The sequence below is a fragment of the Schistocerca piceifrons genome, chromosome 4 (genome assembly GCF_021461385.2).
Source record: "Schistocerca piceifrons isolate TAMUIC-IGC-003096 chromosome 4, iqSchPice1.1, whole genome shotgun sequence".
NCBI lineage: Eukaryota > Metazoa > Arthropoda > Insecta > Orthoptera > Acrididae > Schistocerca > Schistocerca piceifrons.
Window position 1 is genome coordinate 16,800,137 of NC_060141.1, and position 13,888 is coordinate 16,814,024.

Sequence of the window (13,888 nt, forward strand, 5' to 3'; positions counted from 1 at the left end):
CCAGTGAAGTCAAAGGCATTACATGACTAGAAAGGTCTGTTTTAGTGGGCATTCAAATTATTTGACTTTCATTTCTGTTTTTATAAAAGAATACTGAAATTGAAAAAGCGTATCAGCAGCATAAAATGGCATAATTAATCATTTAAGACAATTTCCAGAAAACAGTCTAATACCCTATTATTATGGTCCTTTGGAGAACCAGCCTTGACAAAACTGGTCCACTTGTTGAGCAAGTTTTATGAGACAGGCCAAGTACCCTCATACTTAGAGAAGACTATATAATTCCAGTTCCAAAAAATTCAGATGCTGACAGACGTGAATATTAATGACTATCAGTGAAATAAGGCTCATTGCTAAATATTACTTAAAAAAGAATTGAGAAGTTGGTAGGAGCCAACCTAAGGGAAGATCAGTTTGGGTTCCAGAGAAATAAAGCAATGTGCTAGGTAATACTGAGTATGGATATCATGGAAGATAGTTTATTGAAAAGCAGACATACTTTGCTAGCTTTGGTAGATCTAGGAAAAGATTTCAACAATTTTGACTTGATTACACTCCTAGAAAATCCTTAAGGTAATAAGGATAAAATACGGAGACTGAAATATTCTGTATAACTTATCTGGAAACCTGAATGCAGCCATAAGAGTCGATGGACACGAAAGGAAAGCAGTGGTTTAGAAGGAAGTGTGACAGGATTGTTAGCTACTTCCTCATGTTGTTCACTCTATACATTCAGCAAGTAGTAAAGGAAATCGAGGAGAAATGTACAAAGGGATGAAGAAATAAAAACTGTAATTCTGTCAGTCAGAGATCAGGCCTGGGAAGAGCAGCTGAACAGAATGGATAGTGTCTTAAAAATATGTTACAAGATGAACATCAGTTGAAGTAAAACAAGGGTAATGGAATATAGGGTAATTAAATCGGGCAATGCTGAGGGAATTAGATTAGCTAATAAACCACAAAGAGTAGTACACAAGTTTTGCTACTTGGGCAGCAAAATAACTTATGAAGCCAAAGTAGAGAAGTTTTAAAATGTTGACTGGCTGTAGTAAGAAATGCATTTCTGAAAAAGAGGAGTATGTAAACATTGAATAAAATTTATGTGGAAGCAAAATGTGGTGATAAACAGTTTTATTAAGAAGAGAAGCATCATTTGAAATGTGTGTTAGAGAATAATGCCGAAGATAAGATTTGTAGGGTGAATAACTAATGAGGTGGTACCGAACTGAATTTGCGGGAAAAAGAAATTTATGACGTAACCTGACTAAAAGAAGAAAGCAGTTGATGGGATGGACACATCCTGAGGCTGGAAGGAATTATCTAAATGCTGTTGAAGGGAAGTGTGGGGGGTAACAGCTGTAGAGTGGGACAAATGTTTGATTACAGTAAACAGGTTCAAATGTATGTACATAGCAGAAGTTTGGCAGAGATAGAGATACTTGCACAGAGTACACTGGCACGGAGAGCCTTTGAACCGAAGACAAAAATGACGACGACACCTAGTTTCACTAACATAATAGTTTCTAACATGTAAATGGCATAAACTGCAAGAATATTAAAGCTAGTAAGTAGGCTTCTACAAGACATTCCTAGTTTCAATTTCAGTATGATCATCAGTGATCTGTTCTGCAATTAAAAATACCTATTATAAATAGTGGTTGAGGTCTCAAGAGTTCAGTGTGGCTGGAGTCCAGGCAGCACGTGCACATACCAGCAAAACTTTTAGAGCACCTGAGGAAAACAACTGGATAGGTTGTCAATATATTGTACATAAAATGAAAACTACCCAAAAGAAAAGATATACCGATCCAAAACACAGTTCTTAAGGGTTTCAAAGTTCAGTAGTGGAGGCAGTATGAGGACCTGGTTTTTTTTTTTTTTTTTTTTTTTTTTGGACACTCACTTTGTTCAGTGTGTGTGTGTGTGTGTGTGTGTGTGTGAGAGAGAGAGAGAGAGAGAGAGAGAGAGAGAGAGAGAGAGAGAGAGAGAGAGAGAGAGAGAGAGAGACTGACCTCGTGCCTTTTTAGTATCGTTTCGAACTAATTCACTAAGTTGGACTCAATGTCTACCCAGCAGACACCAGACTTGTCATTGCCATACATTTTAATCAGATGTTTAACAAAGCAAACGAGTTCTCTATCCTGGATTTTGTATTTTATCATTAGTCGGGCACTTCCCAAGCAGTCTAAGACACTGTGATGTATCGGCGGATAATTCCTACAGGTGCCATTAAAGTGGCTTTTTGTATGTGACAGATAGATATTTTATCAATGCCAGAGGTTTTCAAGTGCTCTCTAAGACCTTTCGGCACTGAGTCAAATGCGTCGGGAACCGTGGCGACCCCTTCCACTTGTTTATGCCAGAATTGTCCTAGTTGAGTTTTCAATCCCTCTATCTGGTTTTTCAAGTTATTTCTTGGTGATTCTGCTATCACCTTGGAAGTGATTGTCAATGATCCACACATTTTCTCCACATTTCTGATGTCTGGTGCATTGTGCTCCAGCGTTCGGTCACTCTGAAGTCCAACAGGAATTTGGCTAACTTTTTCTGACTTGTGGTTACATCAGTTCCTTGCCACCAGCAGTTGGTAATTTTGACATAAGTTCCAATGGATCATTTGTGCCACATCATTTGCTTCTGCTTGTAATCAGTATGAATGGTCAGTTGTTTCATCAGCTTCTTTATAGTGTCTCCACTTTGGGTCTTTGGATGATTTCTCAATTCTGGCTTTGGTGGCGGTAGTTCTGTGGCTTGTTCCTGTGCAGCTCAAATCGGTCCTCCATTTTCTTCTTTAGGGCTCTTTTAGTCAGCCAAGGCGAAGTCTTTTTGTCGTAGCGGCCCCTTATTATTAGAGGGTCCACAGAACCGACGTGCGAGAAGGGTTGCTGATCCCTTTGGGGATTGGAAGGGTTGCTGACCCCTTTCACGATTGCGGAGAGAAACATCCCCAGCAGACTGAAACAATAACAGACTTGCCAAATAAGGATGCAACTACTTCGCCAGACAACATGTGACAGTGTTCCACCAATTGGAACTCGTATGACCGACGTAGCACTGTGCTGACCTGGCTTTATAAGCACACGTGGACTGTCAGACCGGCAGTGTTCACCAACCGCTAGGAACAACTGTGGCCAGTACTTTTACCAGCCCCAGCATTGTATTCACTCGCTGTAGCATTGTAGTAGCACATAGTATTTTGTATTGTATAGAGTAGATTTTGGTCAGTATTTTTCTTCCATTGTCTTGTTAGCTTATTTGGTTTGTCACCACAAGAGTTGTGGGTTTTCGTGGTGTTCTTGTGTTTTAAACTTAAGTGTATGCCAAGAAGGCATTTTTTCTTTAATTAAAATAAATAAAGTGTACTAAATTGACTGTTGGTTCTTTTCCTGCCAACCGCAGGATGCAACACTTTTCTTTATTTATTTTGTCTACAGTCTTCTCCAAAGCCTACCCATGTTATGTTTAATTGCAAAGGGATTTCAGCCCAGCATTGGAGTACGTCTTTCCAGTAGTGGTGCTTGGTTTGCTGTACCTCGAGAAGCTTTTTGTTGTTGTTGTTGACTTCAACCAGAGCTGATTCTTTGCTATCTTTTTCACACAGTCTACTAATGCATGCTTATCTTCTTCTTCCACTGTCTGCCTCACTTGCAACAGAAATTTACCCCTTTGAGGGTTGGAGTGCATGGTGAACCATCATGAGTATCTTGTTTCCCTATTATGTAGATTGTCAAGCTCTAGTTGTGTCCATTTCACAATGCCAGGAGTGTATCTGATGACTGGTATAGTCGAGGTATTAAGTGCTTGGTGACATTGCCACCTTTCAATTTGTTTTTCAAAATTTTTCTGAGCCTTTGAGTGTACTCTTTCTGTCCACATTGGTTACATGCACAAGCTTGATGTTTCGAGCTGCAAAATTCCTTGGTATTTGCAGGCTTTAGACTAATGACACTCAGTGGTATCCAGGTACCATTTTGATGCCTTCCCTTTCTTAGATGTTTCCCTTGCTTAGTGCCAGTGTGGTGCATTTATCTGAGCTAAATTCCATGCTGAAGATTCCGACTATTTGTCGGAGACTGGATTTCAATTTCAGATTTTCTATTGAGCTTTCGGGTCATCTGTGTACAGCAATTGGGATGTTTTCTGAGAATTTCTCACTGATTGATAGCCCGGCTTTGTTGTCTGTGAGAAGGTTGACAGCCAAGTCAAGGCAATGAGCAGCAGTAGGATAAGTCCATTTAGAAAACGATGCTCTTGGTGTTGAGTAGTCCATAATTTTCTTTTCGGACCAATAGTTATTTTCCAGTGTTCCATCACATTTTCTGTGAATTTCTGATGTTTTTGCTGACTACATTGGTTTCCAGGTACTTACAGTGACTTGTTTCTTCACAATTTCCAAAGCTTCAGTTTTCCTTGGATTCAGCCAATACTTTATTAGGTACTCGTTGGTCTTCTGGTTGTTCAATACATGCCCTTTTGTGATATTAAAAGTTACCTGCATCACATCTCAAGCTTTTGATTTTCAGTTCCACCTTAACATTCCACTTCAGTTTCTCAGTAGATTTTATTGCAGCCAGTGATTGCAGTAGCTGCAGTTCTTCTGCTACTGTTGTACTGTAGATTAGAGTTTCATTTCTTGGTCTGTTGTTATCAGGGCAGTTGCAATGGCACCATTAACGTCTTTCATCAACTGCTTTCTTTCTATAATAGACAATGCATGGGCCAGAATTTTGTGTTTTAAGTTCTTGTTGCCTTTGAGTCAGTGTGCCAGGTATTATACATTAACATCTATGCCTGTACTCTGCAAAATTCTGTGAGTTCATGGCAGAGGGTCATCCCATTGTACTAGTTGTTATGGTTTCTTCCTGTACGATTGGCTGGCCATGGTGGCTGAACAGTTCTATGCACTACAGTCTGGAACCGCGCGATGGCTACGGAGCAGGTTCGAATCCTGCCTCGGGCATGGGTGTGTGTGGTGTCCTTACGTTAGTTAGGTTTAAGTAGTTCTAAGTTCTAGGGGAATGATGGCCTCAGAAGTCCCATAGTGCTCAGAGCCATTTGAACCTTCCTGTACGATTCACGTATGGAGTGTGGGAACACGTGCTATAATTAATCTAATCTTGGTCTCAGGATTTCTGTGTGAGAGCTACATAGGAGGCTGTAGTACACTATTGTTTGGAAAAAGTGAAAACCCAGATGTGATCACAATGAAATTTATTCTAACGATTAGGGACATGGCACTACTCAAATGATTAGCATTACAGACCTGTGCATGCACTGTGGCTGTGTAAATTTAGTATGGAGCAGCACAGTCAAGTCGCTGCAGCCAGAGCTGCTAGACATCATGGCATGGAATCGAAGAGTGCTTGAATATGCTGCTGGGAAATACTCTGCCTCGCAGTTTGTAGGTGCATCCACAAAGCATCAATTGTGGTTGCAAGAGGGACTGAACAGACAAGTTGCCGACCGACCGTGTCCCAGACATGTTTGACAGGCGACATTTCAGGCGAATGGGCAGGCCAGGGAAGCACTGGAATCCATTGTTCTTCACAGAAGGCTTGCACATTCCTTGCCACATCTGGCAGGGCATTGTCCTTCTGAAATATGGCATGTGGAATGACCTGCAGAGGGGGAGTGCCTCAGGTTGTAAAACCTCTCTAATGTAATGGTATCTGTTCAGATGTAGGAGGCAAGATTGTGTGTTACAGGCAATGACACCCCAAACCGTCACACTTGGCATTTGTCCACTAAGCCACTAAACGAGGCAATCTGCCCAGCTGCATTCACCACGGCAGCATCGAGGCGTGTGCAGCCATCGCTATAGAACAAGTTGTTGTGGGGCTATCTGAAAACACATTTTGCCACTCAGCACGCCATTGTTGATGGCGTCGGTGGGTTGTGGTCAATGGAAGCCAACAAAATAGCATGCATGCCGCCAGTCCAGTCTGCAGAAGACACAGTTGTATTGTTTACTCAGACATTTCCACACCTGTTGCAGTGCTGTGATGTTGGACCAACATTGCGGATGAGACTGTTCTGTCCATTATTGCCAAGAAGATAAGAGGCGGTCATCTTGCGCTATGGTCACATTGCGTCATCCAGTACCCTGTTGGCTTTCTGACGGCCCCCTCCTCTCCACTGGTTCTACATATGCTTCACTGTTGAAGCAGCGAGTCCTGTATGAGCCACAATGTCATGGGGTGACAAACGCCTCCTGGAGTCGTTCTGCCGTGTTAAAACACATTCACATGCCATACTCACCCTGTGATGTAGGTGAGGGAGAGTGGCACTTGGTTATACATTCTTATTTTGTGTGATGGCTCCACACTGACTGAGCGTTGGGCAACACAGAACTGTCTGGTCACACAAGAGGATGTTGTTGGGCCTACTTGCACTCTACCTGTCTGCCATTTAAGTAACTTATCAAGGTTCCACTGTTAAACGTGTCCACTTACTGTAACGTGTTGCAGTTCATTGCTTCTGATTCTTTCACTTTTTGCAAACAGTAGTGTATATTCCTAGAGTCATCAGTAAATGCCAGTTCTTTACATTTCATAAGTAGGTTCATTGAGGTAGTTTACTTCTGTTTTAAAGTGTCTGCCAGTTCAGTTTCTTCACCTCCTCTGTGACACTATGTCTTGATTTTGTATGGGATTGATTTGTGCTTCTTCTAGGTCAAGTTTGACATTTGTGATTCATGGTATTGTTGACTTGACCCTTTTATGTATGTCAGAATCCTGATGGTGAGTCTTGGTTGTAACCTGCTGAAGTGCCAATAGAACTTAGCACCTTCTTTTTCTGACATCTGGTGTTAGGTTTGATATCTCTCTGGTTTTCCTTGAGCGTAATCTGTATCCCTCTTCAGTCAGCTTTGGGCCAGGAATTTTTCTCATGATTTTGCATTCTTCCTTCAGTGTACTTTCCATGTTGCTTTTCGTGTGGAGTGGTAGTGTCTCACTTGCATACAATATTTCAGGCTTGATTACTGTGTTGTAGTGACTTATCTTTGTTTGAATGGACAAGCATTTCTTTTTCTGTGTCTTGTGTTCTGCTGTAAGCTGCCTCCATTTTTTGTAGTCTAGTCTTCTGTGAGATTTTTTCCTCCTCCTGTAGGTTTGAGGATCTCACCTAGATATTTGATTTATAACTCTGTTTATCTTGAGATATTTTGTTACTGTTTTTTGTATGTTTAATTTTGATTAGAATAGTTCAGACTTCTGGAAAGAGATTTGTAGGCCATCTTTTTTGCACATTCTTTTAGCATTTGTATTTGTTTCGTTGCTGTTGCTTCGATATCTGCATTATCTGAGAATAAGGCCAAGCTGTCTGCGAAAGCTATGTTTGAGATTTCTATCTTTCCCACAATTTGCAGGCGACATTTTTCCTGTGCCGATTTGTGTGTTGAAATCATCTAGCAAAATTTTTGTCGTCGTTTGGGATCTTGGCCATAACTGTCTCTGAAGTTGCCCAGAACGTCTGTTGATTTGAAGTCCTTTTCGTTATCCACATTTGTATTCATTGGGATGTGTACGTTGATCATTGTATACTTCTTGTTTGCTCACTAGCAGTACATTGTCATTAGCCTGTTGTTTATGAGGGTGACACTTCTCTGATTGAACTGATTATCTTCTTGTGTACCATGAAGGCCATGCCCAGAAGTAGAGCACCCCTGGCAATTCATTTTTGTGTCTTGCTCTTGAAAATGGAATAGTTACCATATCCATTGTGTCTTTGTCTGTTATGCATTGTTTCCTGCAGGGCGAGTACAGTTATCTTTTGTTTATCAAGCTCTAATGTTAGGTCGTGCAGTTTTCATGCTTGGATCAGTGTGTTTTTGTTGAAGTTTCCGAGAAATGTAGGAATTTTGTGTGGAAGTTTGCCAGAGAATGCCAACTTTCTCTGTAATCATGCAATTCCAGGTCCCCCAGAATCGGAGTTCCTGGTTGCCGTCTGTTGATGGGTGGATTGGTTACTGCCTGTGGTACTATTGTTCCTCATTCAAGCCATGGTTGCTTGTAATTTGTTAGTCCAGTGGTTGTTGTTGTTGTTTTAACCACTTCTGTGGTGTAGCGGTCAGCATCACTGGCTACTAATGCAGAGGTCCCATGTTCGATTCCCAAGGACCACCTCAAATTTTTCTGTGCTGGCATAGTCTGGAATGGCGTTCAGTCAGTCTTACAATGCAAAATGAAAAGCTGCCTGATTATGAACAGCAGTGACATTTACATGTAGGCCACCAAAGTGGCATAAAATAGAAAGGTTGCCCCCTAGGCTAGTAGCCACTTTATTAAATATGATTAAATATTTTACTGAGTAAAAAGTTGAGAACAGTTTTCTGACTGTCTCTTGTAATTCTAATACTACTATATAGTCTTCATCAATACTCCGAAAGCCACCTGATGGTATGAGGCTGATGGTAATTTTGCATGTTCTTTGTTGTAGCAGTATTATTTCATTACAAGTTTCTTCAGTAATTTTTCTTTCAATATTTGTGATGTTTTCTTCCAGGAGAATAACCATTACAAGAGCAGCAGACCTTATGTCAAAGTGCCTCACATTCCTATACAGCAAGCCAAACACACAGAATCTAGTGGATGTGCTACGCTTCACCCAGTCAAAACTAAATCGACTGTCCAATGCGCTGTAAATATAGTAATTAATTGTGAGCATATGGAAGTTATTTTATTGAATAGTGTGAAATATTGACTGTTATAATTTATTTTTGTTGTTATCTTAGCCTTGTCTGTAAATGATTCATTTACTTGTACATACTATTTTTATGAATACTTTGTACAGCTTTAATGTTACTGAAATTTTATGACAGACTGATGATCTTTAAACACACATTCTTTCCAAGTACCTTATTTGTAGGAATATGGTATTATAAATTGTGAAGTCTTTGCCACTGTGTCAGATATGAACTATAAAATCAGTCAATTCCAGTATCCCACCAAATAATACAATGAACTAAATAAGCATGAATTCCATTTATGTGGAAGGCGAATGAATGCCTTATTTTTAAAATAGTTTTGTACCGGTGTAAATGTATACATACTGTATCAATATTCTGCAGCTCTGTGCTGCTACTGTGTTTACATGATTTTAGAGGATAAAAATACACATCAATTTTGTTGTATACATTGTGATATTCAATACTTTGTCCTGGATCGGAATAGTCATTGAGAAATAGCCATGTGATTTGCGATTCATTTTGTACAGTCTTTGTAAGGCTTTAGTCTTGTTCATAAATACTAGCCACATAAATTTTTAATGTACCTTTGTACTTCTGTAAAATCATGAAATTTATGTATATGACACAAAACACGTGGACAATTGTGGATGTTGTTTTATATAAATTCGTATTTTTGAAAATACCATGCATTGGGTTTCTTGTTATGTTTGCTTTCTGTTGTACCTTTATAATGTACACTAATATACTGATAGATTTACTTTCTAGTAACATTTATTGAATTAGTTTTCATTTATTGAAAGGTGTGCATATACAGAAGTAGTAGTTGTAAGATGTCGGCATTAGTCCCTCAAGCTGGGAACCTGAGGATACAATAATGGGATGTGAAATCTGCTGTGGCAGTATCTTCATCACACACTCTTCACTTACAATCTCACAAGTTTTATGATATTGCCGTGCCACCTGTTAACAGCTTCATCAGCTGTACATAGGAATGAAAGTGCTGACACACCATTAAGATCTTCATCAGAAAGTTGGTGTCAGAAGAAATCCCTTTGTCTCTCAGTATCAGAACTCTGTGGTCAAACAATGCAGCCCAGAACTTCATGTACTCGTATGTCAAAGGACTATTCTCAGTGATTCAAAATGTTAGTGTACATGATGACAAAAATCACTTTAGACTGTAATGGTGACACTGAGACTGAGAGAAGCAAAGAAGAAATGATGGAGAGTGAAGATGAGAACAAATATGTTATGGCAGTGAACATCTGCAAAAGCTAGTAGAATGCAAGTAGGGGAAAAAAAACTGACAGCTCTTAGGTGTGTCTAAGGACACAATTTTATTGGTAAATGTGGATCTATGAAAGAGTAAATTCTGCACCAGCAACACTCAAGTTATATTTCAGAGAAAAAACTTGTAGCATTAAGTTTGAAACAAAAAGCATAGTTGTTAAGTCTCATTCACACCGGGGCAATATCTTGCAACACTGTGGTACACTGTGTAAATGTGCCATGCATTGTCTAGTAGCATGTTACAAAAGACAACATCTTGCATGTGGCATGTTAATTTGCACCAAAACAACAGAATTTTTACCACCCTGAATTGGCCTTGCAGGAGAATGGGCAGTCAGGTGATTGCAGCAGTATTCAATGGAAATGAAAATCAATGGATTAGTATACTTAGATATCTAGTAGCAAATGATGGTGCCGTATTGTGTAATTTTACAAGAACGTCCAAGAAAACCTAATTATGTAATACAGTTAACAACCATCTTATTCTAAAGAAAGGTACCAATTGCCAGGACAATATTTCCACAAGAATTCAACTAGCTATCACATGATTTCTAGCTACAGGGGATTTGTATAAATCTTATTCAGTGTTTCATATACTGCTATTTCCCTCATGCAATGAGAAGTGTGTGAAGCTATTTCATCATTGTTGAACAATATAAAGTTAACTATATGCAATTATCTTTATCTCTCTTTTCTTTTTTCATATGTACAAAACTTCTAAGCTCAACTAAGAATAATCATTATATAACACTCTATTTATCTAGTAAAAATTATTCTTTAATTTTCAGATATTGTTGGATCTCTCATGTGGTTGTTGGTATTTGAATTAAATCTCATTTGTCTCGCCCACATCAACAATTTCACAGGTACTGGTATCTTCTGAAGGAAGGTTTAATGCAACATTTGATCTGTGGCTAGTAGGTTACTTCTCATATCCCACAACACTGGTCTGAGCAGCACATTTGTGAATATGTGCTTCACATAAGTTTGAGTTGTTGGAGGAGTTTCCTTTGTTCGTTCCCAATGTGTTCACCATATGTACTCCACTTGTATCTGGCAGTAGCACTTTTTAATATATTGTAGGCTTCTTCAGCTTGAGCATTACTCTCCATCTAGTTAGCTGTCCTTTTTTTACTTTTGTTGGTTTATTTACTTATTTTTTTAAATTTGTGACGGATGTGTTCACGACGCCCAGATTCTTATTCTTCATCTCCTTCACAGTGCTCTTGCCAATGTCATATTTTGAACAGCGGTTCCATATAACATAACCACACACACACACCAGCAAGGAACTATCTGAATGAGACGGAAATCTGTATGTGTGATGTACATGTACAGATAAATAAATTATTACAATTGTGGAAAAATTCAGAGAGAGCTTCACGAACTGAGCAAGTCATTGGTCTACTTCCGGTCCTTATTCAAGCAGTTAATCGGCTGGGAGTTGATTGATAGAGTTGGATGCCTGAATGATATTGTACCAAATTCTGTCCAATTGGCACATTAGATGAAGAAGATGGTTGGAGGGTCCTCTCCATAGTGCTCCCCCGGCAACCTTGGTGGCCAAGGAAGCGTTTGGCAAGCTCAAAGACAAGCAGAAGAAACTCTTTCCACGTGCAGGCAGCCATTATATTGCTGAAATGTAAGACCAGAATGGCTTGCCATCACTCCTGGATGTTGAGGTGTATTGGTGGGCAATGGACAGGTTGGTATCCCACCACTTTCTGGGTTGCCTCCAAATATGTCTTGCCTGGTCATTGGGGCTCAGTTCAAAGTGAGACTCGCGACTGAAGACAATTCTACTCCAGTCAATGAGATTCCAGGCCAAAGACTGTTTGTATTGAATGTCTTCATGCTTGCCAAATACTAGCTTGGCCAGCAATATCTCTGGATCTCTCCTGAATTCGGAGCATTATGGGCCGGACCCTTCAACCATCTTGGGATTTTGATGATCTAACACACCAACTGGACAGAATTTGACATGACATCCCTCAGGAGGACATCCAGTAACTCTCAATGCCAAGCTGAATAGCTGCTTGCATAAGGGTCAGAGGTGCACTAACGCATTACTGACTTAAGCAATCTGTGAAGCTGTTTCTCTTCATCTACAGATTCCTGTCAAATTCGAATAATTCCGTCATGGTGCATCTCTCTCTCTCTCTCTCCCTCTCTCCCTCTCTCCCTCTCTCTCTCTCTCTCTCTCTCTCTCTCTCTCTCTCTCTCTCTCTCTCTCTGAAAATGTAACACACTCTTAAAACTACTGTTCAAGTGAGAAATATCATACGGTAAATGCATAAATTAGTAAGGAAAAAAAACGGAGTCCAAGTTTCTACATTAGGACAAAAGTACAAGAAATATTTGTGTCAAGTGTTTGCTTCATCAGTATTACACCCCTGGAAATGGAAAAAAGAACACATTGACACCGGTGTGTCAGACCCACCATACTTGCTCCGGACACTGCGAGAGGGCTGTACAAGCAATGATCACACACACGGCACAGCGGACACACCAGGAACCGTGGTGTTGGCCGTCGAATGGCGCTAGCTGCGCAGCATTTGTGCACCGCCGCCGTCAGTGTCAGCCAGTTTGCCGTGGCATACGGAGCTCCATCGCAGTCTTTAACACTGGTAGCATGCCGCGACAGCGTGGACGTGAACTGTATGTGCAGTTGACAGACTTTGAGCGAGGGCGTATAGTGGGCATGCGGGAGGCCGGGTGGACGTACCGCCGAATTGCTCAACACGTGGGGCATGAGGTCTCCACAGTACATCGATGTTGTCGCCAGTGGTCGGCGGAAGGTGCACGTGCCCGTCGACCTGGGACCGGACCGCAGCGACGCACGGATGCACGCCAAGACCGTAGGATCCTACGCAGTGCCGTAGGGGACCGCACCGCCACTTCCCAGCAAATTAGGGACACTGTTGCTCCTGGGGTATCGGCGAGGACCATTCGCAACCGTCTCCATGAAGCTGGGCTACGGTCCCGCACACCGTTAGGCCGTCTTCCGCTCACGCCCCAACATCGTGCAGCCCGCCTCCAGTGGTGTCGCGACAGGCGTGAATGGAGGGACGAATGGAGACGTGTCGTCTTCAGCGATGAGAGTCGCTTCTGCCTTGGTGCCAATGATGGTCATATGCGTGTTTGGCGTTGTACAGGTGAGCGCCACAATCAGGACTGCATACGACCGAGGCACACAGGGCCAACACCCGGCATCATGGTGTGGGGAGCGATCTCCTACACTGGCCGTACACCACTGGTGATCGTCGAGGGGACACTGAGTAGTGCACAGTACATCCAAACCGTCATCGAACCCATCGTCCTACCATTCCTAGACCGGCAAGGGAACTTGCTGTTCCCACAGGACAATGCACGTCCGCATGTATCCCGTGCCACCCAACGTGCTCTAGAAGGTGTAAGTCAACTACCCTGGCCAGCAAGATCTCCGGATCTGTCCCCCATTGAGCATCTTTGGGACTGGATGAAGCGTCGTCTCACGCGGTCTGCACGTCCAGCACGAACGCTGGTCCAACTGAGGCGCCAGGTGGAAATGGCATGGCAAGCCGTTCCACAGGACTACATCCAGCATCTCTACGATCGTCTCCATGGGAGAATAGCAGCCTGCATTGCTGCGAAAGGTGGATATACACTGTACTAGTGCCGACATTGTGCATGCTCTGTTGCCTGTGTCTATGTGCCTGTGGTTCTGTCAGTGTGATCATGTGATGTATCTGACCCCAGGAATGTCCCAATAAAGTTTCTCCTTCATGGGACAATGAATTCACGGTGTTCTTATTTCTTTTTCCAGGAGTGTATTTCATGTATTACGAGTGTTATTGGTAAGTATGAAGATTGTATGCCTATCTTAAGCAGGCTGCAAAACTGTTTGTGAAGATACAAAAAAAGTAAATA

General features: G+C 41.4%; 1 protein-coding gene across 1 annotated transcript in view; it reads left to right on the forward strand.

The window, feature by feature from the left end:
* Nucleotides 1-9,356, forward strand: part of LOC124795542 (nuclear pore complex protein Nup155) — a 258,190-nt gene extending 248,834 nt beyond the window's left edge. Inside the window, 1 exon segment of the mRNA XM_047259615.1 lies at nt 8,506-9,356. Coding sequence (XP_047115571.1) covers nt 8,506-8,644 — 139 coding nt within the window. The 3' untranslated portion in view covers nt 8,645-9,356.
* The last annotated feature ends 4,532 nt before the right edge of the window (nt 9,357-13,888 follow it).